Genomic DNA, 27,156 nt, shown 5'->3' with positions numbered 1-27,156 from the left:
AACCATGGTCAGGTGTCTAGAAATAGTCCAACACACACTTGGCCAGTCAGTGTGCTGGTGAGTCCCAAAATCTGGACCCAGGACTGGGGATTTCATCCCACCCAGATCGCTACAAAATCTCCAGGCTCCAGATCCCAAAACAGATTTTAGTAAATAATGAGGAAACTGAAAAGTCAGTTTCCTTTTAACGTTGCAAGCTCCCTGGAGCCCCTCAACCCATCTGGTTGAAAATTCTGGGTACATACACTGGTGGGGTACCACACTACCACAATATATATATATATATATATATTATATGTTTTTTGTGAGAACATCTCCTCAGCGAACCAGCAGCAGCACCCAGACAGCAACACAGTAGCTCACACTGTGAAGGTCCATCTAGCCCCATAGGGGCACAAGTTCTGGTGAGAGCATTCACATACCATAGCACTGAGTGGCGCACCGGGGATGAATGTTTTCTCTCCATTGAAGATTTGCACTGTTTGCACCAGTCACTTGATTTGGCATCATTATCATCTATAATACCAATATTGGACACTTGTAGCGTTTTTTATGCGACTGTTTCCTGAATTGAAGATTAGCACCTCTTTGTACTTTTTTCACTGGTCACTTTTTATCCTGTGTCACAGATAGCCAGGATATTACTGAGGGACATGTTTAGTGATTCTATGCGGCTTTGAAAAGTTTCCTTTATGCATAAGGACTTGGTATCAACTATTATTCATATGAACTACTTTCCATATGAATTTTTTGCAGTTTGATTTATTGTTATATGGCACTTATATGAATTTTTTGATTTTTTGATTATGTTTTCCTTTTTTGAGGTCATTACCATACGACACTCATATTGATTTAACTAAGTAGAGTCAGCACGCATTTGCACTTTAATTCCTATAGGGTTCAACTAGCACTTATAATACCACTGAGGTTGGAGAAAGGTCACTAAGAGCATATTTATATATACTTTGGGTTTAGCGCCATAACCTATTAATCTTATCCTCAAAGGAGAAGTAAGACTGGTGCGAACCGTAGCCAAGATACGATCAGGATGAATCATAGGAACCAGAAACGACTCCGACTTGGAAGTGGAGGAAAATTGTCGTGGCAAGGCATCAGCCCTTACATTCTTAGTACCGGGTAAGAATGAGACAATGTAATTAAAGCTCGACAAGAAAAAAGCCCATCGTGCCCTTCTGGGAGAGAGTCGCTTAGCCTCAGACAAGAATAAGATTCTTATGGTCAGTAAGAATAACAACGGGCACAGTGGTACCTTCAATGAGAATGTCTCCATTCTTTCAGGGCTAAAATGATCGCCAACAGCTCTCTGTCACCAATCTCATAATTGCACTCAGCAGGTGACAATTTCTTGGAAAAGTAGCCACACGGATGCATAGTGCTCTCAGAGTTAGGACGTTGAGACAGAAGGGCGCCAACTCCAGTCTCAGAAGCATCAACTTCTAGGATAAAAGGCAACGTAGGATCAGGATGTGCCAACACAGGAGCAGAAACAAAGGCAGCCTTGAGAGTCTCAAAGGCCTTAATGGACTCCGGAGAACAACTCTGTGGGTTACCGTCCTTTCTGGTCATATCAGTCAGAGGCTTGTCCAGAAACGAGAAGTTATAAATAAACTTCCGATAGTAGTTGGCAAAGCCCAGGAAACACTGCAGAGGACATAAACCCACGGGTCGAGGCCACTGTAGCACTGCCGAAAGTTTCTCTGGGTCCATCGAAAAACCAGCAGTGGAAATGACATGCCCAGGAATGTAACCTGTTCACGATGGAACTCGCACTTCTCCAGTTTACAATAGAGATTGTTCTCTCTTAGTTTCTGAAGTACACGACATACATCTGTGTGGTGGCTCTCCAGGGACTTGGAAAATAAACGCAGTTTTCCACTCGTCGCCCTCTTTAACCACTTTCAGACCGGACCAATTTGCTGGTCAAAGACCAGACCACTTTTTGCGATTCGGCACTGCGTCGCTTTAACTGACAATTGCGTGGTCGTGCGACGTGGCTCCCAAACAAAATTGACGTCCTTTTTTTCCCACAAATAGAGCTTTCTTTTGGTGGTATTTGATCACCCCTGCAGTTTTTATTTTTTGCACTATAAACAAAAATTGAGCGACAATTTTGAAAAAAACGCATTATTTCTTACTTTTTGTTATAATAAATATCCCCCAAAAATATATAAAAAAAACATTTTTTTCCCTCAGTTTAGGCTGATATACGTATTCTTCTACATATTTTTGGTAAAAAAAATCGCAATAAACGATTATTGATTGGTTTGCGCAAAAGTTATAGCGTTTACAAAATAGGGATAGTTTTATAGCATTTTTATTAATAATTTTTTATTATTTTTTTTTTACTAGTAATGGTGGCGATCAGCGATTTTTATTGTGACTGCGACATTGTGGGGGACCCATCGGACATTTTTGACACATTTTTGGGACCATTGTCATTTATACCGCAATCACTTCTATATAAATGCACTGGCAGTGAAGGGGTTAACCAGTGGGTGGCAGTGTAAGGGTTAAGTGTTGCTAGGGGTGTGTTACTAACTGTGGGGGGGTTGGGCTTTCATTTAGTGAACACTGATCTCTGCTCCAATCACATGGATCAGTGTTACTAGTTGCTAGGCAGAATGGAGAAATGCTGTTTACTCGGCATTTCCTCCATTCGGCCACTCCGTGAGACGATCGCGGGGATGCCCGCGGTGATCGAGTCCGCGGGTCCCGCGACCGGACTCACGGGGGTCCCGACCAGCGCAGGAGCGTGCCACCGGCGGCGTGCTCCCGATGGCAGGGCAGCATTGAATATTGGACGTACCTGTACGCCAATATGCCTGCCCGTGCCATTCTGTCGACGTACATCGTCGTGCGCTGGTCGGGAAGTGGTTAATGCACACGAGATTGTATTCTCCTTTGTGAAAACCGTTGCTCCCTTGAGGCGGTCAAATAACTCTGCAATCAATGGAATCGGGTAGGCATTCTTAATCGTGACACGATTGAGACCCCTATAATCTATACAAGGTCTCAGTTCACCGCTCTTCTCACAAAGAAGAAACCAGCACCAGCAGGAGACGAGTACTTGCGGATGAAACCTAGAGAAAAGTTTGTCAGCAACATACTCCTCCATGGCCTTATCCTCCAAGACCAACAAAGGGTAAACCCGGCCACGAGGAGGTATGGCACCAGGTTGAAGGTCAATTGTGCAATCATAAGGCCGTTGTGGAGGCAAACTACCGGCTTGACCTTTATCAAAGACATCGCCAAAATCACGGTACTCCTCTGGCAGGGAGGGGAGTGAAGTGGTGCACAGGACCTTGGATACCTTCAGGAAGCATGTCTCACTGCATTGTGGTGACCAGGAGAGAACCTCAGCATGGAGCCAATCAAAAGAGGGGTTGTGCCTCTGTAACCAGGGATAACCAATAACCAGGGGAAATAACTTGGAATTGGATTATCTCATGGTGAAGAGCCCCTACGGCCATGGACAATGGAACTGTCTCATGAGTCACATGGGCAGGCTGTAAAGATCTCTTGTCAAGAGCCTCAATGGCAAGCGGAATTGAGTGCTGTGAAACAAATGCAGCATCAATGAACAGGCCTGCAGCCCCAGAGTCGATTAGAGCCTGTATCTCGATGGACGACTCAGCCCAAGAAAGGGTGACCAAAACCAGGGGCTTATCCTTCTGGATAACTGGGGATGAAACAACGCCACCTAAGGTCTGTCCATGACAGGACCTCAAGGTTCGGGCGTTCCCTGGACGGGTAGGACAAGACATCAAAAAGTGACCTGCCTGGCCACAATAAAGGCACAATCTCTCCCTCCTCCTAAAGGCTCTCTCATCCGCAGAGAGACTCGTGAAGCCCAGGTGCATGGGTTCATCTTCACTGACCAACTCGGTACTAGGAGGCATGGGAGGTGAGGGAGGCATGTGTGGGACTACAAAGCTCGGAGGCAAATGTAAAGGAGGCTTCCACAAGTGCTCCTTAAGAGAAAGTCTTTCTCTGAGTCTGGAGTCAATGAGGATGGCAAACGAGAACGAGATTGTGTTCAACACTTAAGAAAAAACTGTTATCACAGTCCACTTCCTGTATTTGACTGCTAGATATGCCAAATACTAAGCCATAGAATTGTCCATAGGCTTGGATTGTAGAACATTTACATCACATTAATAGGCGAAAATATGTCAGTGCTACATATATATGATACACTACGAGGCAGAAAGGAAAGAGAGGAGGCAAGTTTCAAAAAGAAAACTTGCAAGGAGCGAAGGGAAATTATTATTATGATTATTTAATTGTTCTTTGATTTTTTTTATCTATTATAGCTTGTATCATTAAATTGACTCATGCATGTGCCCTGTTTCTTAATATAGGGGGTCACCGATGCCAAGAATTGGTGAAAGCAGGGGTCATCCGGAGATAATTCCGAATATTATCCGGATTATTCTCCTGGGGCTCCAGTAGCAATGGCATATTACATAATTGGTCCCGATTAAGCCAGCAATTTTTGGTCCAAGAACTCCTCCTCCTCCTGTTCCTGGACTGGACTTGGGTCAAAGCAATAACTCCAAACCCAATAATGACATGTTCTCTCCTCCAATTAAGCAACATGGCTGGTTGATGAACGATCATTCAGAATCAAACTGAAAAGCACAAATCAACACTCAACAAACTTCTACTAACAGGAAATTAGCAGAAGGAGCCCAAAGGGTGTCACTTGAGAAATTAACTGCCTCTTTATAGTCTCGTAATGAAAAGTGATCGTTTATATTTCTTAAACGGTAAGTTCAACAATCATCTTATCTAAGAAGTGCGCCAATATATATGCATAATCCTACAAACACATGTAGCACTCTGTCGAAAATATTTTACTATAAAAATAAACCAAAACATTCAGAAAAGTGAATATTAACTGCCTGAACAGAGGAATTGTCTAGTGAAAGTTCACCAGGGAGTCTTAGTCCTGCATGCGGCTCAAAAGGCATTTTGAGTAACCCATTGAGTAAGGGTCACCCCCCCCCCCCAAAAGGTAATTTGCACCTCCCTCCCACAGGCACCAATCTAGTTGAATAATAGCCGTGCCCTGTGTAAGGTTGGGAGAAGGAAGGTCCCTCAAGTCCGCATAGACCAGACTAAAGTGGTATGAAGATTTATAAAGGTATATGTCATTCTACTACATACCTAGTAGCTTGAAGGGGCTATAAGAAACAGTAAGATAGAAATAATGTCTTCTTACATTAGACCCCTTTCTCTCCCCGCCTACATATTTCAGGTGTACCATTTGTACCATGGGTGTGTGATGTTCAGTTGTCTTATAATAAGAGATATCAGATTGGAGTTGTAACCTCCAAATTATACCAATGAGAAAGTACATACTGAGGGTCCTTCTTCCCTTTTAAGGGTCAACCAGAAACAAACAGAAAAAGTAAAAAAAAAACAGCAAAAACGGTCTGGGGACAGGGGAGAAAAATCGGAAACTGTAGCCAATGTCTGTGGTTCAGTTCGGATCACGCTTGGCTCATTTGGAACAATGCTTTGTTTTATTAATTGTCCAGTCTTCATATGAGTCTCGTAGGGTGAATAACATACTTCACCTGGCTGCCAGAGCCGTTATTTTGAGCCTTTGAAATTCGGGAGAGGTTATATGGCAGAGGTAAGAATCGATCCACATAGAAAAGCAACATTGCCATACTGTAAAAAAGTTTACTGTGGTAAGGTTTAGCTTTTCTGAATTGTGTGGTGGACTTTGTGGCTGCAGGTTCCTGAGGTAATCAAAACAGTGGAAACAGTGAAAATGGGGCATTTTGTATGTAAAGGGCCATTACCTGAGCTCAAAACAGTCTGCTTAAGATGGGATCCAACTTCACTGTGAAGAAGTGACAGGTAGTGATCACGTTGTTAATCTTAACGTTGTCTCCATCTAGTGGTAGGTAGTGGTAGGTGTATCTTATTTGAGATATTCACCGTTAGGAAAAAATAAATAAAAAATCAGTAAATAATATTTTCAAGCATTCAGTTAAGGAGGAATTGTTGAACTTCAGAACGGGCTTGTCTATTGTTCAAAGCGGGAGATGATCAGGGTTATCTTTTGTCGATACATCCTAAATCATAAGTCAAGCGAATTAGCGATTGTCTCTTGCTCTGCTTGACTTCTGTGGTGGTGTTGCAGGGTGGTAGCTTTCGGAAAGCTTTTGCTTCTTCCCTCCCAATCCTTTAACATAGGGAGATTTACATGGTGATATACGTGGCGGTCCCTGGTGGCGGGAGGCAAAACTCCTGGTACCATTCAGTCAGTTCCACTGGATCAATCTGAATGCTATTGCAAAATGCAGGTAACTCGTCAGGGGTGCGTAGGAGGTGTTGTTTGCCATTAATAGTTTCTTGAATTGCAAAAGGGAATTTCCACCTATACAGTATCCCTTTCTCTCTTAGGGCATCTAGGAGTGGTTTCATCGCTCTCCTGTTCTTGAGAGTTATGGGAGAGAGGTCCTGGAACAGTTGAATGGCAGTCTCATTAAAAAGGATTTGATCATTCTGCCTAGCTATCTGCAGGATTTCTTCTTTTAAAGTAAAGCTAGTGAGGCAGCAAATAATATCACGTGGTGGTGCAGGGTCTGGAGCCCTTGGTCTCAATGCCCTGTGTGCTCTGTCAAAGTCTATGGGTGATTCTTGTGGTCTCTCCAGTAACTTGTTAAAGACAGAACAGAGAACAGGTCTGATTTGCTCAGCAGACACAGATTCTGGAATTCCTCTAACCCTGATGTTGCACCTTCTGCCCCGGTTGTCTAGATCTTCTAAGTGTCTATTAACTGCAATCAGATGTTGTGAGTGGGTATGAGAGATATCCTCCAGCCTTTGTATAGCCTTGTCCCTGTGTCTGCCTGCCCTCTCCCCTGCCGCAATTTGTTCTGTTAGCATGAGAATGTCAGCCTTCAAGTCTGTGATAGCAGTGGAAAAAGAACTCTTTATGTCTGCAGCAATTTCCATCATTGCTGCATGAGTAAGTGGTAGATCAGGGGGTGAGTAGTCTCTTACCATGTCTTCTGAGTTCATCAGGGAATCTGTGTCAAACTCATCTTCCTCCTCCCGCGTGTGTGAGCGCGCCATCTTGTCTCTGGGTATGTCTCCCCTTCCCTGTGTCTGTGGGTTGAAGATGTCGGGAATCTGTTTGGATCTGGTGGTTCCCGATGTGCGGGGGTGATTACTGTGAGTTCCTCCTCTAGATAGTCTGTCCATTCTCTGCTCTGACGATCACGCCTATGAGGAGATTGTCAGCCTGCTCCGGAGCTCTGTCTCTAAGCGTCCATCTCCTCAGCTCGCCAGGCCACGCCCGACCTTCAGGATTTCTAAGGGCATACATTTTTGATTTCATGCCTCTCTACCTATCACAGTTTTGAAGGCCATTAAATGCCAAGATTTTCTTTTTTTCAATTTTCAAATCTTTGTGACAAAAATCAAGGTCTACAAAATACTCACCATACCTCTCGGCAAATAGCTTGGGGTGTCTCCTTTCCAAAATGGGGCCACTTGGGGAGATTTTGTGCTATCTGGGCATTCCATGGCCTCCAAAACTGTGATAGGCAGTGAGGAATGAAATCAAAAATTTACACACTTAGAAAGCCTGGAGGTGGTGCTTGGATTTTTTGGTACCGTACACAGCTAGTTCTCACACTTGTGGTATCCCCGTACTCAGAAGAAGCAAAAGAATGTATTTTGGGGTGTAATTTCGCATATAACCATGGCATGTTTGAGCAATATATCATTTAATGACAACTTTGTGCAAAAAAAAAAAATGTATTTTTTCCGCAACTTGTGTCAAAATATAAAATATTCCATGGGCTCGACATGCCTCTCAGAAAATAGCTTGGGGTGTCTACTTTCTAAAATGGGGTCATTTGGGGGGGTTTTGAACTGTCCTGGCATTTTATGCACAACATTTAGAAGCTTATGTCACATATCACCCACTCTTCTAACCACTTGAAGACAAAGCCCATTCTGACACTTTTTGTGTGCATGAAAAAATAATTTTTTTTGCAAGAAAATTACTTTGAACCCCCAAACATTAAGTATTTTTTTTAAAGCAAAGACCCTACAGATTAAAATGGTGGGTGTTTAATTTTTTTTTCACACGGTATTTGCGCAGCGATTTTTCAAACGCATTTTTTGGGGAAAAAACACACTTTTTTTCATTTTAATGCACTAAAAATCACTATATTGCCCAAATGTTTCATGAAATAAAAAAGATGATCTTAGGCCGAGTACATGGATACCAAACACGACATGCTTTAAAATTGCGCAGAAACGTGCATCGGCGACAAACTACATACATTTTTAAAAGCCTTTAAACGCCTTTATAGGTGACCACTTTACATTTACAGAGGAGGTCTACTGCTAAAATTAGTACCCTTGATCTGACCTTCGCGGTGATACCTCACATGAATGGTGAAATTGCTGTTTACATATGATGCCAGACCGACGCTTGCGTTCGACGTTGCTCCTTAGCAGGGGGGGACAGGGGTGTGTTTTTTTTTTTATTATTTATTTTGCTATTTTATTTTTAAACTGTTCCTTTCATTTTATATATTTTTTTTATCATTTTTATTGTTATCTCAGGGAATGTAAATATCCCCTATGATTGCAATAGGTAGTGACAGGTACTCTTTTTTGAAAAAATGTGGGTCTATCAGACCCTAGATCTCTCCTCTGCCCTCAAAGCATCTGACCACACCAAGATCGGCTTTCCCAATTTCCAAAACAGCTTTCCCAATTTCCCAATGGCGCTGTTTACATCCCGCGAAATCTGAGTCATGAAATGCTCGTAGCTTCCGGTTTCTTAGGCCATAGAGATGATTGGAGCCATTCTGGTCTCAAATCAGCTCTATGGTCAGCTGGCGGAACCACCGGCTGCATTCTTAGGTTCCCTGTTTGGACAGGAGAGCCTGAGAAAACCATGGAAGACGGTGGGGGGGGGGGGGCATTCCCTCCCACTGCTTGTAAAAGCAGTCTAGAGGCTAATTAGCTGCTAGGATTGCTTTTACATGAAAGCCGACCGCTGGCTGAAAAGAATGATACCAAGATGATACCTAAACCTGCAGGCATCATTCTTTAAGTATAAACACTCAAAGTCCAGCAACATACCAGTACGTTGCTGGAACTGGTTGGGCATATATTGTAATTTTTTTTTCATGCAGCCTGTGGGCTGAACGGAAAAAAAAGATATTGATTGGTGGGTATGCCCACAATTAGAATACCTCCCTTCAGCCACCCACTTCTAATGGTGGGCATACATGCACCATTTATATATGCCGAAGCATGGGGGCATCCTCCCGCAAAAGTTAGGAGCAAATCGCTTCTCCACGCCTGCTGCCCCCATGCTTCGGCATATATGCTCTTTTTTTTAACTGTGATGGTGAAATCACCTCTGACAGTGCTGGAGTCACGGCTTTATGTATTGTGGGAGCAAACGCTGTTGCTGTCAAGATAAATAAATCCGTGCTGAAGCTGAATGGCATACCTGCTAAGCAAATGATGGTTAACAATAAAATAACGTAACATTACAGTAGGACTTACCATACCTGCAAAGCAAATACAAAAAAAAAGTATCAAAAAATAAAACATTTAACGCAACCTGTGCCTAAAATATATATACCGTATATACTCGAGTATAAGCCGAGATTTTCAGCCCCTTTTTTTAGGCTGAAAGTGCCCCCCTCGGCTTATACTCGAGTCACCGCCGCCTGCCTACCCGATCAGCACGTCGTGCAGACAGACGGCGGCCATTCCACTATTCAAAAGCCGCGCCTCCCTGTCTGTGATAGGCGGAACACTCAATTTCCCAGCAGTCAGTGGTCCGCCTATCAAGGACATCCGCTCATCCTCATACTACGGACGAGGATGAGAGGATATCCGTGATAGGCGGACCACTGACTGCTGGGAAATTGAGTGTTCCGCCTATCACAGACGGAGGCGCGGCTTTTGAACAGTGGAATGGCCGCCGTCTGTCACAGACGAGGAGGAGAGGTGCGGCTTTTGAATGGCATGGCCGCCGTATGTTTTTTATTCATGCAGATCGGTGCAAAATGGCACACAGAGGCTGCAGAAGGACACAGAGGCTGCAGATTGGCACACGGAGGCATGCACAGGACACAGGTAGGCTGCAATGGTCACAGGGATGGTCACAGGGATGGACACAGGGATGGACACAGGGATGGACACAGGGAGGTATACAGCTGCAGATGGGCACTGTTGACCCTCTTTTCCACTCTTTTAAGCTGTAACAGTAGCTGCTGCATGTCTCACCCTTGGCTTATACATGAGTCAATACGTTTTCCCAGTTTTTTTGTGGTAAATTAGGGGCCTCGGCTTATATTCGAGTCGACCTATACTCGAGTATATATGGTATGCCGAAGCATGGGGGCATCCTCCTGCAAAAGGTAGGAGCAAATCGACGAGCCCCCCAAAGAAAATGTTGTGTCTGCAGAAAGCGTGGATATAGGCGACATTTTCTTTGGGGGGCTCGTTGGGTGCCTCTCATGCAGCTGGCTTACTGCATTTGGTTGGAATAGGTGAGGTGGAGCACCGTCTGGATACAGAAGGGCTCTGACGATATCCTGCTGGAATTTAAGGAAGGATCCAGTCCATCCTGAAGCGCTGTGTAGCACATAAGCATTCAGCATAGCCAATTGGAATAAATAAACAGACACTTTTTTTGTACCAGCGTCTGGCCTTATGGGCAACGAGGTACGGTGCCAACAACTGGTCATTGAGGTCCATCCCTCCCATATTTTGGTTATATTTGTGGACACAGAGGGGTTTCTCCACAACACCAGTCGCCATATGAATTTGGACTGTCGTGTCTGCATGAAGGGAGGTAAGAACGAAAACATTCTTATTATCCCTCCACTTCATAGAGAGAAAATTATTACACCGCAAGCAGGCTCTCTCCCCCAGCCTAAGACGAGAATCTACAAGCCGCTGGGGAAAGCCCCGGCGATTAGGTCGCATGGTGCCACAATCTGCTGATCAAACAAATGACTAAACAGTGGCATGCTCATGTAATAATTGTCCACATACAAATGGTACCCCTTTCCGAATAAGGGTGACACCAAGTCCCACACAATCTTGACAGCGCTTCCTATGTAGTCAGGGCAGTTGTCCGGCTCTACGTGACTATCTTTGCCCTCATAAACCATAAAACTACGTGTATAGCCTGTGGCCCTGTCACAGAGCTTATACACCTTGACCCCGTATCTGGAACGCTTGTTGGGAATGTACTGTTTGAATGACAAGCGGCCAGAAAACTTAATCAGGGACTCATCAATGCAGACAACTTGAAGGGGAGTAAACAAGTCTGCAAAACGTTGGTTGAAGTGGTTTATGAGGGGCTGAATTTTGTAGAGCCGATCGTATGCAGGGTCTCCACGAGGACGTCAGAGTTCATTGTCGTTGAAGTGCATGAACCGCAAAATCTGCTCGTATTAGGCCCTGGCCATAGAAGCAGAGAACACGTACATATGGTGAATTAGGTCAGTAGATCAATATGACCGCAACTCACTCTTTTTGGTTATGGCCATGTTGAGGGAAAGGCCCAGAAAGATCTTAAAGCGGGGTTCCACCCTAAAGTGGAACCTCCGCTGATCGGAACCCTCCCCCCCTCCAGTGTCAAAATTGGCACCTTTCAGGGGGGAGGGGGGTGGAGATACCTGTCAAAGACAGGTATTTACACCCACTTCCGGGCATAGACTCCTGCCGCGCTGTCTGCTGGGACACACACGGATCTCAGAGACAGCGCGGACTCGCGCATGCGCAGTAGGGAACCGGAAAGTGAAGCCGATTCGCTTCACTTCCTGATTCCCTCACCTAGAATGGTGGCGGCAGCAGCCGAGAGCCGACACCGGGACAGGTGAGTGTCCATTTATTAAAAGTCAGCAGCTGTAGTATTTATAACTGCTGGCTTTTAATATTTTTTTTGTAGGTGGAATCCCTCTTTAAATTTGGAAACCGTAATTGGTTTCCATTGTCTGGCAAGGGAGGACTGGGGAATAGTAGATCTATAGAGATCTTCGGTGAAAAACAGGGAGTAAAAATCAAGTGGCGTAAAATCAACTGTTTCCACGTTAATGCCGGTTGGCCAGTGAATGGGGGTTAGTACGGGTTCTGCAGAAGTGGTGGGCACCCAATCAGGATTGGCAAATTCTGCAGGAAGGGCACTATGGGCACGACGGGCCTGTTTTTGTCTTCTTCTTGGTGGCAGCGGGACACTACTTGTGCTTGCCACCTCGCCAGCTTGAACTGCACTTATGGGATTCGCCACGTCACCACGTGCTACTGCAGTGCTGGATGTACGACCAGGGTGTACTAGGCTGCTGGTGCTTGCCAGTTCACCAGAAGGAATAGCGGCACTAGTACTTCTCTGCTCCATACAAGGGACCTGCGAATCTTGCACATCAACAACAAAAGTACCTTCGCTTTGCCATTTTTGGTTCTAAATTTAGTGGTACACTAGTGAGACTCACAGGTAAAAAAGCACCTAGACTGTCTGCGACTGTATCAAAACGCTACAAAAAAAACGGTTAGCGATCGCAGGGATCAGGCCTGACTCTGCGAATGCCGCGAATGCCGCAGTTATGTGTGTTGTGTTTTGTAAGTGACAGCGATTGATCGATACTGCACTTGGGTGGGCTGGGCTGGGCTGAGCAGAGGGGCTAAACGCAGGTGCTAGCAGGTATCTGGGCTGATCCCGCTAACAATGCATTTTTGGGAAACCTAAACAGCTGGGGATGCTAGTATAGATCTGATCAGATCAGATATTGATCTGTTCAGATACTATAATACTAAGGGAGGTGTATGCTTTGCGTGTGGGTGTTAGCGGTACTGGCACTAACCTGACGCTGCTTGGGGCGACGCAGACCCTATCTGACCCTAAAACCTAACTTATATCACCCGGTGATCAGGGGGTTAAACCTTTATTAGGTAATAAATGGCGGGTTCCCTGAAACTATAAAAAAATAACGAACTAACCAGCGTCACCCGTAACAGTTATATGGTGATCACTGTGAAAGGGTTAACTATGGGGCAATCAGGGGGTTAAAACCTTTATGCGGTAGTATATGGGGGTCCCTGACGCTATAAAAAGCTGCAGCGAACCTAAATACCTACTTGCCTAACTAGCGTCACCTGTGACACTAATACAGCGATCAGAAAAAGGATTGCTTAGTGACACTGACGACGGGGTGTGATCACGGGGTTAAACCTTTATTGGGGGGTTAGGGGGGTACCCTAGACCTAAAGGGGGCTAACCCTAACTGCCCTAACATTTATTGCAGTCACAAATGACACCAATGCAATAATAAAAAAAAAAACTGCAATTGGTGTCACTGTGACTGGGGGTGCAGGGGATGATTGGGGGGGGTGATCGGGGGTGGTGGGGGGGGTGAAAAGTGTGCCTGGCGTGTTCTACTGTTAGTGTAGTGTTTGGTGCAACTTACTGATCCTCCCTCCTCGGTGCCGGAACAAAAAATACCGACATGAGGAGAGATTACATCACTTTCTCTGCCTGTGTTTACATTACAGGAGAGGAAGTGATGTAGGGGAAGCATTTCATTCATCAGGAGCGATCGCGAGGGGGTGGCCATGAATGAATGGCTGCCCCCTCATCCCGGATCGCTCCTGAATGGAATCCGACCGCCGGGGGGGGGGGGGGGGCCACCTGCGGGAAGGCATGGACGTACCTGTACGCCAATATGCCTGCCTGTGCCATTCTGCATTGGCGTGTGCGGCGGTCGGCAAGAGGTTAACCCGATGCTCCCAGTTAACTACGCCACACATAAATGCATCATACGGGGGGAATTTATATCCCTGGCAGCTAAAATAAAGATAGAATAAAATCAAGAAAGCACACCTAAATTAACTAACTACACTTATCCACAAACTTGAGCATACACACAAAGCAGCTGCCTCCTCCTTGGCAGTACTAACCATGGCTAGGGAAGAACTCCTAGAAGAACTTAACCATACGCTAAAACATAAATTTGCCTTGACCCAAAAACTTTTTTATGAATTCAGCAACAAAGCCGGTAAATTATTGGCAAGGGCTCTTCAAGCTAAAAAAGCTGCCCACACGATCCACAAAATCAAACACCCCTCCGGTACTTTTCTGAACAATTCGTCCATTACTTCTCCAATTTGTACAACCTCACCCCCACACATCCGACCACAGCCACCTCAGACCGCATGACAGCCATCACAGATCACAGACTTTCTAGCAAAATACAGTCCATCCCCTCTCACCCCTGATGAATCGTCAGATCTAGATCTCCCACTCTCAGTAGAAGAGACATTAACACCCTTAAAACAGATGAAAACAGGCAAAAGCCCTGGACCTGACGGCCTGACGGTCAGCTATTATAAGTCCTTCCCAGACATCCTGATCCCCCATCTCACCAGAGCATTTAATAACCTCTCTCCGGACTCCACTGCAAACAGGGACATCCTTGAAGCACACGTCACTCTCATCCCCAAACAGGGCAAAGACCACACATTGGTCTCCAATTACCGCTCTATCTCGCTTCTCAACATGAACTTAAAACTTTACGCCAAGGCATTGGCAAACCGCATTCTCCCCTTCATTCCCAAACTAATCTCGCTAGATCGGGTTGGCTTTGTCCCTGGCAGAGAGGCCAGGGATAACACCACCAAAGCCATAAATATCCACCATTGGCTCTCCAAAACTTCCACCCCTGTTTTTTTCCTCTCCCTGGATGCGGAGAAGGCGTTCGAGTGACCTGGGATTACATGGAAGCAATGTCCCGTGTAATGGTTTTCCCACCCTGCCTACTACAAATGATTCTAGCTCTATATTCCTCCCCGACAGCTAAGCTCAGGATCAACGGCCGCCTGTCAAACGCCTTCTCTGTCAAAATGGAACCCGCCAGGGATGCCCCCTATCCCCGTTAATATTCATCCTGACCATGGAACCTATGCTTCGCAGGCTGAGAGACAACCCTGCCATCAAGGGCATAGACATTAACCAGAAACAGTATAAAATAGCCGCCTATACAGACGACATTTTACGCTTCCTCACAGACCCCATCACTACTATCAGTAACCTGCTTGCAGAATTCTGACTATTCAAAACCTTATCCAACCTTCAAATCAATTTCATGAAATCGAAAACACTCAATATCACCCTTCCAACCACACTTGTTATGCAATGCAAAAGCAACTTCTCATTCGGTTGAAAACCCCAGGAAATAACATACCTTGGCATCAAAATTCCTGCTAATCTACACGCCCTCTATGCTAGAAACTTCCAACCTGAACTCCAGACCATTCGACAGCTAGTGAAACACACAACTCTCATGCCAGGTCACAACTCTATTTCCACAATTGTACACTCCTATCTCACCCAGCCGTCTCCGCCAAACTCCCAGAATACAACATCCCCTTTTACAAATACCTGCAACTTTCTTTATACGGCAAGACCACCAGTGAAAAACCCCCAAATCACCTGATCTCAACTGTCTATGCTCTCCTATTTCCAAACCACATTGTTAAGGCAGACAAGATCACATGACAATGGGAATCTGACCTGTCCATAGACCTCACACCAGCTGAATGGGAACGCATACACAGCCACAATCATAAAGGCTTGATTAATGTCTTGATGCAGGAGAATAGGTACAAAATATTTTCCAGATGGTACAGGGCACCAGATAAGATTCACATTTTCCACCCCACCGTCCCTCCAACATGCTGGAGATGCAACGCGGCGAGAGGCACCCTAGTCCACATATGGTGGGAGTGCCCTCTCATCCAACCATTTAAGTCAGAATTCCAGCGTTTAATTATCCGAATCACCACATACGCTCCAGACTTCTCCCCTGCACAATACATGCTCCATCATACTCCCGCCCCCCCCTCATACAAAAAATATCTTACACTACACCTCATCAATGCGGCCAACATGTGTGTTCCAGTCCTCTGGTGGAACGCTACACCCCCCGCGGTGATTGATTGGTTTAGACGGGTGGACAGAACTGCCGAAATGGAAAAACTCATCTGCCAAGCAAAAGATGACCCAACCAAATGTAATGACACTTGGGCCTGTTGGCTCCACTTCATGGAGTCCATGGCATAGACCAACCCATCCAATTGACCACCTCCCATTGATGATTACAATGAACTGATCTTGAGCTTCTCCTCTCCCACTCCTTCCTTACACTTGAAGGCTCCCCTAAAAGTGAACCTAGGAGGTTTCCACATGTACCTAACCCGACCCAAACATCGCTTCTACTGAGTACCAGGCAAAGGTAGAAATACGACTGGTCACTGGATACCCTTACCCCCCCCCCACCCTTGGAAAACCCAACACCCTCATGGGGCTACCTGGTAGGCCTTACTATACCGAACATATGCACTTAACACACACAATTGCCATTGGCTCCCACCCATTAACAGCAAGGTCTCTATAAGGGTGAATGGGCCCTGGGTTTTCCCGCGTTGGTATATACCAAACCACCATCTGAGCCCTGAGCCTCACATGCACCCCAACTCTCTCACACAGAGACACAGGCTTTTTAAAACACCACTGTTGCCACTATGGCATACTTTACACCATCAGAAGCAGAAGCCTCATGATGTTTTGTATATGCTATTGGGTTACGGCACTAACACCTTAAATAAGGACTCAATCAGGGCAGTTTTTTGACTTAACCCTTTATAAGTGGACTTATCTGCTTTCCTATATCTTTTTCTCTTTCTTCTCTTTTTTCCTCCTTTTTTCTTTAATTAAAACTCATGATGTTAGCAACACCTAAGCTGAAGTACAAACGTTACTCTTATTAGCATTGTTGCCCGAATGCATAATTGACACTAACCTTTGTACTCCCTCCAGAACATCTGTACAAAAGATGATGTATTGCATTAATCTCCTTGTATTTTGCAACTCCATGCTTACCTGTCAATCATAATTTTGTTGTTAACCTGACAAACCTTGAAAAAATATTTTTTTGATCTGAGTGGCAGGCAAAGTTGAAGACCTACACTCCTTTAAAGGGATAGTTTTCCAGTATAATGTAGATCGACTTATTCATGTCTTTTACAAACCAGTTTCTTCTGAACTGAACCTCATTGTCTTTCTGCACCTTAAAGTGGAACCTAACTGTATCTGAGCACTACAAACTGAAATCGCTATTTAATTAATTTTTAATATTCAAATTGGGCTCATCTATCCGTCCATGTCTTTATTCTTTATTTTGCTGAGAAATCACTTTGAAAAACACTCCACACTAGCGTTTCTAGCTGAGGCCATTTTGAGTAAGGGGGATGATTCATATAGCATTTACTTCCTGGAATCCATCTGCTCTTAGCTCAGGCGTGCAGGCAGGAGGGTATGCTTGGCTAAGAAAAACCCTCCTCCCTTCATCCAGATGAAAGAAAAAAAATGTCTATTAAGACTTCTGGGATATATGACATCATTTTGGCCTAGACCAGAAACCAGGAAGCAACTGATCCAATATAAACACAAAGGTTTAAAACTAGTAACTTTAATATACAGTACCTTCCTAAATATGTACGAAGATTAGCAGTATATAGATTAAAAATAGTTAATGTTGACTGAGTGAGTAAAGTTCAGCTTTACGTTGTAGGAAGACTGCTTAGTTATGACCTGCAGAGGACCCCTTCTTTGGTGGACTGTGTGTTTGTAGAGTGATTGCTTTGTTTCCCGATGCATGCTGACCTGGATAAATGAGAACCTTTGCAGACACTACACAGGACACTGTAAATCCGTGGTCCCCAGCCTTTTTGGCACCGGGGATCGGCATTGTGAATGAAAATTGTGGCAAGGCCCAAGGGGGGAGGGGGGGGGGGCTCTGGGTGACAATGCGTTTTTTTGCGGGCAATTTGTCAGAAAAAGGCGTTAGCACTTCAATCATCACAACACCATGGTTAATATGGTGTCAGGATGATTGAAGCACATTATTTTTATTATTATATTGTAATATAAAATTAAATAGTTCAGCTCGCCATAATGCAGAATCCAGATGCTGCAGCTTGCTACGGTGCCTATCACCAGATTACCACTTGCCACATTGCTTGCCACCAGATGCAGATTGCCACATGCCACAGTCACATGCCACCAGATGCAGATTGCCACAATCACTTGCCACATGCCACCAGATGCAGATTGGCACATGCCACCAGATGCAGATTGCCACAGTCACTTGCCACATGCCAGCATATGCAGATGGCCACCAGATGCAGATTTCCACATACCACAGCCACATGCCACCAGATGCAGATTGCCACATGCAACCAGATGCAGATTGCCACAGTCACTTGCCATATGACGCCAGATGCAGATTGCCACGTGCCACCAGATGCAGATTGCCACAGTCACTTTCCACATGCCACCAGATGCAGACTGCCACCAGATGCAGATTTCCACATGCCACAGTCACATGCCACCAGACACAGATTGCCACATGCCACCAGATGTAGATTGCCACAGCCACTTGCCATATGCCACCAGATGCAGACTGCCACCAGATGCAGATTTCCACATGCAATTGTCACATGCCACCAGATGCAGATTGCCACATGCTACCAGATGCAGATTGCCACCAGATGTAGATTGTCAGATGCCACCAGATGCAGCTTGCCAATGCCACCAGATACAGATTGCCACATGCCAGTCACTTGCCACCAGATGCAGATTGCCACAGTCACTTGCCACCAGATGCAGATTGCCACAGCCACATGCCACCATATGCAGATTGCATATGCCACTGTCTCCTGCCTCCCAAACGCAAATTTTCACTAAGCACAGAGGCAGTGCAGTGGAGTGGTGAGTTCCGCGTGAGAAATAACAGCTGTGATGAGGGGCAGGCGGTGAGAGATGTCATCTCTCTGCTCCCCCGCTTCACCTCCAACAGCTGGGCTGTGTGGGCAGAACATCGGTAATGTGGGCGGGCAGTGGGAGATGATGTCATTGCTCTGCTTGCCTGCTTCACCCCCAACAGTATACTGGCCGGGCTGTATGGGTGGAACAGCGGTGATGCTGGCGGGTGGTGGGAGATGATGTTATCTCTCTGGTTGTCTGCTTCTCCCCCAACAGTGTAGCAGCTGGGCTGGGTGGGTGGAAGTGCGGTGTTGGCAGTGACCTCTCTGCTCGCTCGCCACCACTGCACCTCAGATTGTGCAGACTTTGTGGATTCGTGGCTCACCTGTAAACAGGCTGCGACCCGATAGTGGGCCGCTGCCCGGGGGTCGGAGACTCCTGCTGTAAATAGTAGGTTTCATACCTAAATACATTACTTTTTTCCCTGGTGTTCACAGAGAAAATTAAGAGATACCTCTCAAACAGATAAATTATAGCAGTAAAAATCTGATTGAAGTTATAATCCCCTTCCCACTTTAACAAAAAAGGACCTGGCAGGAATTGGGCTTCAAAGCTCAATTTCGGAACGCTAGAACAATCAAAATGTATTCATGTTATTTATTGAGTTAATGATTAAATATATTAACATTAAACTAGCATATACGGTATCTCACAAAAGTGAGTACACCCCTCACATTTTTGTAAATATTTTATTATATATATTGCTGTCCTCACACAGCCATTAATGTCTAAACCGCTGGCAACAAAAGTGAGTACACCCCTAAGTGAAAATGTCCAAATTGGGCCCAAAGTTTCAATATTTTGTGTGGCCACCATTATTTTCCAGCACTGCCTTAACCCTCTTAAGCATGGAGTTTACCAGAGCTTCACAGGTTGCCACTGGATTCCTCTTCCACTCCTCCATGACGAGATTGCAGAGCTGGTGGATGTTAGAGACCTTGCGCTCCTCCACCTTCCATTTGAGGATGCCCCACAGATGCCCAATAGGGTTTAGCTCTGGAGTCATGCTTGGCCAGTCCATCGCCTTTACCTTCAACTTCTTTAACAAGGCAGTGGTCATCTTGGAGGTGTGTTTGGGGCCATTATGTTGGAATACTGCAGTGCAGCCCAAGCTCCGAAGGGAGGGGGATCATGCTCAGCTTCAGTATGTCACAGTACATGTTGGCATTCATGGTTCCCTCAATGAACTGTAGCTCCCCAGTGCCAGTAGCACTCATGCAGCCCCAGCCCATGACACTCCCACTACCATGCTTGACTGTAGGCAAGACACTTGTCTTTGTACTCACCTGGTTGCTGCCACACAAGCTTGACACCATCTAAACCAAATAGCTTAATCTTGGTCTCATCGGACCACAGGACATGGTTCCAGTAATCCACGTCCTTTGTCTGCTTATCTTCAGCAAGCTGTTTGTGGGCTTTCTTGCGCATCATCTTTGGAAGAGGCTTCCTTCTGGGATGACAGCCATGCAGACCAGTTTGATGTAGTGTGCGGCATATGGTCTGAGCGCTGACAGGCTGACCCCCCCCCCCCCCCAACCTCTGCAGCAATGCTGGCAGCACTCATACATCTATTTTTGATGTTGAGCACATGCACTCAACTTCTTTGGGCAACCCATAGCGAGGCCTGTTATGAGTGGAACCCATCCTGTTAAACCACTGTATGGTCTTGGCCACCATGCTGCTGCTCAGTTTCAGTATCTTGGCAATCTTCTTATAGCCTAGACCAGGGGTCGGGAACCTATGGCTCTCGAGCTAGATGTGGCTCTTTTGATGGCTGCATCTGGCTCTCGCCTCTCAATCCACAGATCACGTGGTGTGCCGATCCATGGATTGAGCCCATAAGAAAGGCCGCGGCTTCGGCCTAGCTCCGGAGCGGCCGCCATCTTGGGACACCTGGCGGCAGCCTAGGTGAGCGGCACGCTAATGTCATCATCACCCACCTCAACTGCTCGTGGATCGGCCTGCTTATGTAGTGGTAAGCAAGCAAGACAATCATAGGGGAGATGTGGACATTACAGTGGGGGGAGATGTGGACATTACAGTGGGGAAGAAGATGACATTACAGTTATAATTAATTGAAATTACGATCACATTTAATGGATGGAAGTCTCAATGCCTGCATGAAGTTTAACCTCACCACGTATCAACCAGACTACAAAGCCATCAGCAAAACCATGCAGCACCAGATGTCGCATTAATGGTAAGAAGTACTTTATTCATCATTGGTTAGCACCAGCATAACAACTTTTATTAAAAAGAATTCAGAGGTCATGTCATGTTCTGCAACTTCGCTGTATTTCTTTGTTCTGTGATTTATCCCTTAATAAAGAACACCTGATTGTTTAATTAAGAGACTTATTGTACTGTACAAAGTGTTGGTCTTACATAAAATGCACACATTTACTTGTATTTAGTTTTAAACATATTGTATGGCTCTCATGGAATTACATTTTAAAATATGTGGCGTTCATGGCTCTCTCAGCCAAAAAGGTTCCCTACCCCTGTCCTAGGCCATCTTTATGTAGAGCAACAATTCTTTTTTTCCGATCCTCAGAGAGTTATTTGCCATGAGGTGCCATGTTAAACTTCCAGTAACTCATATGAGAACTAACAAGTCACATGACACCGGGAAGGGAAAATGGCTAATTGGGCCCAATTTGGAAATTTTTACTTAGGGTGTACTCACTTTTGTTGCCAGCGGTTTAGAAATTAATGGCTGTGTGTTGAGTTATTTTGAGGGGACAACAAATTTACACTGTTATTAGACATGACAATAAATTTGTTTTGTTTCTTTCCGTTTCGTATTGGCTGTTAATTAGTATTTTGTAATTTGTGTCCTAAATTCATTTTTCTTACGAAATACAAATTTTCGCTAGGTTCATTCACTTTTTGGAACAATTACGTTCGTTATGATGAATTTAAAAAGCAAAAAATACCTTTCTCGATATGGCAGTCGTCAACTCATTATGCTCATTATGAGGGGCTCCCACCATCCCACCATCCCTGTGCTGACTTCCTCCTGGGGCTGTACCCCTGCTGTGCTCATTATGAGGGGCTCCCACCATCCCTGTGCTGACTTCCTGAGTTTTTAACTTCATCATAACAAACAATCATAATTATTATGACAATAATAAAACAATATAAACAAACATTCTTATATTGTCCGATTCTGAATCTCCCATCGACTACCAGTACTAGTCTCCCACTCCCATATTAAAAAAGGTAATTTTCCCAACCCTCACTCAACAGCAGAAGAAAAACTCTGGTCAACAAAACACCAGTCACGTTTCCGTTACGGAATTTGGATCTGAAATTCGTCAACGAAATTTAGTATTTCATATACAATTCGGAAGCATAGAAATTCATATTTTTCAGATGCTTCCAAATGTACGAATTTTCGGAAATTTGTACGAATTTTCAATTTGGACGAAACAACCCGCACATGTCTAACTGTTATACAAGCTGTACACTCTTTACATTGTAGCAAAGTGTCATTTCTTCAGTGTTATAACATGAAAAGGTATAATAAAATATTTACAAAAAGGTGAGGGGTGTACTCACTTTTGTGAGCTACTGTATATTGAAATATGTCTTAAAATTAGCCTCCTGTACAGCCAAATGTATACTAGTAGAGGAAAGGTCAACACTCACCATGGTCTCAGCAAATTGCTGTCAGTCCAACACAACGAGCATGCTTGCAGAAGGGATGAACACAGGTTTGACTTAATCAATGTGCTACCATTAATTTATTTTTCAGTTAGAGATTGGGTGGGTCCTGGACCAAGCTATATTACTTAACCACTTGCCAACCGGGCCATAGCCAAAAGATGGCTACAGTGTGGTCGGCTTATTCTGGGAGGACGTCCATGACCGTGACTGCCAGAAGACCCAGCGCATCACAGATCACGGTAAATGGCCGCTGGTAGTGGCCGTTTACCATGTGATTGTTCTGTCAAATGACGAAGCGATCACTTGTAAACAAACCAGCGTTATGTCATGACGCCGGTTCCTCCCTCCCTCCCTCCCCTCTCTGTACTGATCTGTACAGCGCGGGGGGAGAGGAAGAGAGGGGAGAGATGGTTTGCAGCAGTGCTGTGGGCTGGATCTGTAGTGCCCACAGAGTTGCTCAGTGCCCATACTCTGCAATACTCTGCAGTACTCTGCCCATACTCTGCCAATAAACTGCAATACTCTGTCAATACTCTGTCAATAATCTACAATACTCTGCCAATAATTTAGGTTATTAATACCTTTTTCATGTAGAGTTATCTAAGCATAATACAATGGTGGTTATTCACGAAAGGCAAATCCACTTTGCACTGCAAGTGCACTTGGAAATGCAGTCGCTCTAAATCTAAGGGGGGGGGGGGTCTGAAATGAGTGGAAGCTCTGCTGATTTTATCATCCAATCATGTGTAAGATAAAATGCTGTTTCTTATTCTCCTTACATGTCCCCCTCGGATTACTCAGAACATCAGCTCTATGCTAGCTACATACAGTATATCATAAATCAGTCCCTGAGTGCACTATAGTCACACTAGCAGCCTTCTCCTTATTAGCACAATACAACTGCTCAGCTGTATATGGTTAAAATGTTAGTCTTATGTGACATATTAGTGATGCATTTCAGTTTCTTGATGTAATTAACATTACCATGTTTGCCTTCCAGGGTTACCAGTATCAAATACTCTCTGAGCAGTGCTGTGGAAAATGTGTGCCAACATCTTGCGTATACATAACTCCAGATGGAAAGACCATACTCCTAAAAGTACGGTAACACATTGGGGTTGATTTAATAAATGCAAAAAGGCTGCTCACTTTGCAAGGGAATTTGCAAAAATTCACTCATGTTCTCAGATTATCCAGACAATATAAAAAACTATTTCTGTCAATCACTTAAAGTGACCGTAAAGCTATTTTTTAAAAATAACATACGTGTCATACTTATCTGCGCTTATTTTTCACAGATCAGCCCTGACTCTCCACTTCTGTGATCCCCGCTGGCACTTCTGGCTCTTTCTCCCACTTAGCATTTCACTTGCTCGATCCCAAGCTGCACACAAGCTGTTTGTCTATTGACACGCAGAGCGTGGCTTGGCCCTGCCTCCAGCACTCTGCTCACTGTCTGTGATTGACAGCAACAGGAGCCAAGGGCTCCTGTAAATTGAGGAGAGAGAGCAGGGAGAGGTGGTGCTCTCGGGCACAGCGCTGGATCAAGATTGGGCAAGGTTTTTTTTACAGTAATACAGGGAATGCATTACGGTAAAAAAAATTCTGCCTTTAAAACCACTTTAATTATGTAGTTATCGCCAGAAACTGTGCAATCTATCACCCTTGAGTTTGGTTGACCACCATAATTAAAGTGGTCACCCTAGGAATAAATTGCAAATACTATAGCTGCTGATTTTTAAACAAGACACTTACCTGTCCAAGGATCCAGTCCTGTCCTTACCCAAGCCAGTTCTTCCTTGATCAAAACCAAGTACCAGTTGCGCTGTGTTTGTCTAATCAATCCAATAAATAACAATAAAGTTAATCAAACACAATTATAAATGGTGTATCTCCAAGAATCCTCTAAAAATTAGGTGAATCCTATTATAAGTTCCATATAAATATATTACGTGTCCAAAAAGTGTCTCTCAACTTTTAAAAACTTGTCCTTGAATTCCACAGGAATATTCAATAATCAAGTGACGAATGAACCCACCACTGCCAAACAGACTGCCTCTTGGTGGTGGTGGGTTTACTTGTCACTTGATTATTGAATATTCCTGTGGAATTCAAAGACAAGTTTTTCTTAGAAGTAGAGAGGCACTTTTTGGACACTGAGTATATTTTTATGGAACTTATAATAGATTTCACCTAATTATTAGGTGGTTCTTGCAGACACATCATTTATAATTGTGTTTGATTACTTTTTTGTTATTTGTTAGATTGATTAGACTAAGCCCCTGTACACACGGTCGGAGATTTCCACAACCAAATCCGTCGGATTTTGCCTGTCGGATTTTGTCTGTCGGATCTTGTCCGAAACTGTTGCATACACACGGTCGGACAAAGTTTGTCGAAAAATCCGATCTTTCAGAACGTGATGACGTAATTTCGTTACGATGGGACTACATTCAGGCTAGTAGCCAATAGCTTTGATGTAGGAATTTGATCTGAGCATGCGTGGCACTTGGTCCGATCAAAATTCTCTACACATGATCGGAGTATGTCCGATCGGCCCAGTTGGTCGGGAAATATTTCCAACATGTTGGAAAATTGGGTCGGACGGATATTCAGACGGAATCAGTCCGATGCATACCACACACAGTCGGATTATTCCGACGACACGGTCCAATAGGACACATTCCGATGGATTTTCCGACCGTGTGTACAAGGGCAAACACAGCGCAACTCTTTTTTAAAATGTATTTATGTGTTATGCATTTGTATTTTTTATGCTTTTAGAGTGTGGCTGTAGTAATTGGGATATGTACATTTAGATTGGCACTATGCGTAGTTTTATATATATATTCAATATATAATACATTGACTGAAAGATTGAATTGAAAATGGAAAAATATGGGCATTTTGTGAACAGTGTTCAGATTTTTCCAGCAGAAAAACTGGTCGCTTAATTAAGTTTGTACATCTATGGCCAGCTTTAGAATCAACTTCATCTGCTGGTAATTACAATATCTTGATGGGAAGCATTTATCAAATGTATATGAAATTAATAAACGCCTTCTCCTGCACAAGTTTACAATCCACCTGGAAGGTCTGCTTTCTGAAAATCAAACTTTTTGGAACTTTTTGGTAGAATATATGAACAAAGTGCAGTAAGATCTATTGGTGCCCAACCATAATATCAAAAACAATTTGTTCTTCTTTCTGTGGGTCCACTAGAGTTTCTTTGGGGTTCTTTGTGATTTTGTATTTTACCTGGCAAGTCAATTGAAACCACAGCTTGGAGACAAGATGATAATGTAATGTTTATATATGTTAGGAAACATTTGGAATCTGTTTAGGTCACAAAACGGCAGCCCTCAAAAAGCAACTGACATGTGCACTTTGGCTTAATTTATAAAGCAAACTAGCAGAGACTTTCATATTAATCGCTTTTTTTTATTTTTTCCTATTTTTAGGAAAGTGAAAATTGGAAATCTGATGACAGTTGCACCACTGTTACTTGTAAAAAAATAAATGGACAATTTTTTACATCTTCAGTGACAGAGACATGCACTTACACCAGTGCAAAGGACTGTGGACTTGTAAGTTGCAAATACATTCAAACAGTTTGTTACAGTTTTGTGAAAATTAAGGCTCTCTGTTAAATAATAGCTAAAGCAATACAGAGGAAAAGGGAAAATGCCTAAAAGAAGGTGCATCCAGAAACACGGTTAAAATAATCTCCAGCTCCACTGATTGGGTTTATATATTCTCAAGAAGGAAAAATCTGTCTTTTTCATAGGTCCAGTGAGTAATGTGTATGTGTGGATGGATTTCCACATAGCCAGCATATGTCAGGGTTTAGAGTACCAGGGGTTTCTGTCAGTAATGCATTACTGTGTATAGCAAAAGGTTCCAGACTGCCTACCTGCGAGTGCAGTCTTGCTGGGTCATCACTGATAATTTTACTGCAGAGTCGGTCCACTTTTATTGGTGTAATAGTGTTTACAGTTCGCTCACTCTGTCTGTAAACCTAAAACAGAACTAGTACAATGGTGGGGCAGTTTTTCCATACTCTTTTCAGTTGTAGGTATAGTGTCACTAATATGCAAATAATTCTCTTTTTGCCCTTTGGTCCTCAGACCCAATGAGTCTTGTTTGGCTATGCAATATATTTACTGGCATGTCTCAATCAGGCACTGCCTGCCTGCCAGCTCCACTCACTTATGTATTGACAGGCAGGTGCACAGCTTTGTACAATTGTCTCATCTCCCTGGTTTATTACAGGAGCATGAAAGTTGTAGCTTGGTCCCCTGGACATTAAGTGGGCTCTAAGCTCCTTCCACTTTGGATTCCATTGTGCCATGAAGATTTATAACTGCCCTTTCTAAACTGTGCTGTCCATCCAGATGATGTGCCAGGGGTGGGAACAGATTTGTAGTTCATAAAAATGTCAGGTATTAGAGATTATATAAGGTGCTCTTGCACCGCAAAAAAAGTTTGTTAAATTATATCTAAAGACATATATTGTATATCATTTTTTAGAGAGTAAGGAGGGGTTAGATGCTAATGCTGACTTTTACAAAAGGACA

At 44.1% G+C, this 27,156-nt stretch overlaps 1 protein-coding gene across 1 annotated transcript in view; it reads left to right on the top strand.

Moving 5' to 3' along the window:
• LOC143925970 (intestinal mucin-like protein) overlaps nt 1–27,156 on the top strand; it is a 129,935-nt gene that overhangs the window by 44,636 nt on the left and 58,143 nt on the right. Inside the window, exons 3-4 of the mRNA XM_077450218.1 lie at nt 23,580–23,678; nt 26,041–26,166. Of these exons, the coding sequence (XP_077306344.1) occupies nt 23,580–23,678; nt 26,041–26,166 (225 nt within the window). The remainder of the gene's footprint in view (nt 1–23,579; nt 23,679–26,040; nt 26,167–27,156) is intronic.

The sequence above is a fragment of the Lithobates pipiens genome, unplaced genomic scaffold, assembly GCF_037356315.1.
Source record: "Lithobates pipiens isolate NorthernLeopardFrog02 unplaced genomic scaffold, aLitPip1_a1.2 Scaffold_10, whole genome shotgun sequence".
NCBI classification, from domain to species: Eukaryota; Metazoa; Chordata; class Amphibia; order Anura; family Ranidae; genus Lithobates; species Lithobates pipiens.
The sequence above is the reverse complement of the archived record's forward strand: the minus strand, read 5'-3'. Positions and strand labels throughout refer to the sequence as shown.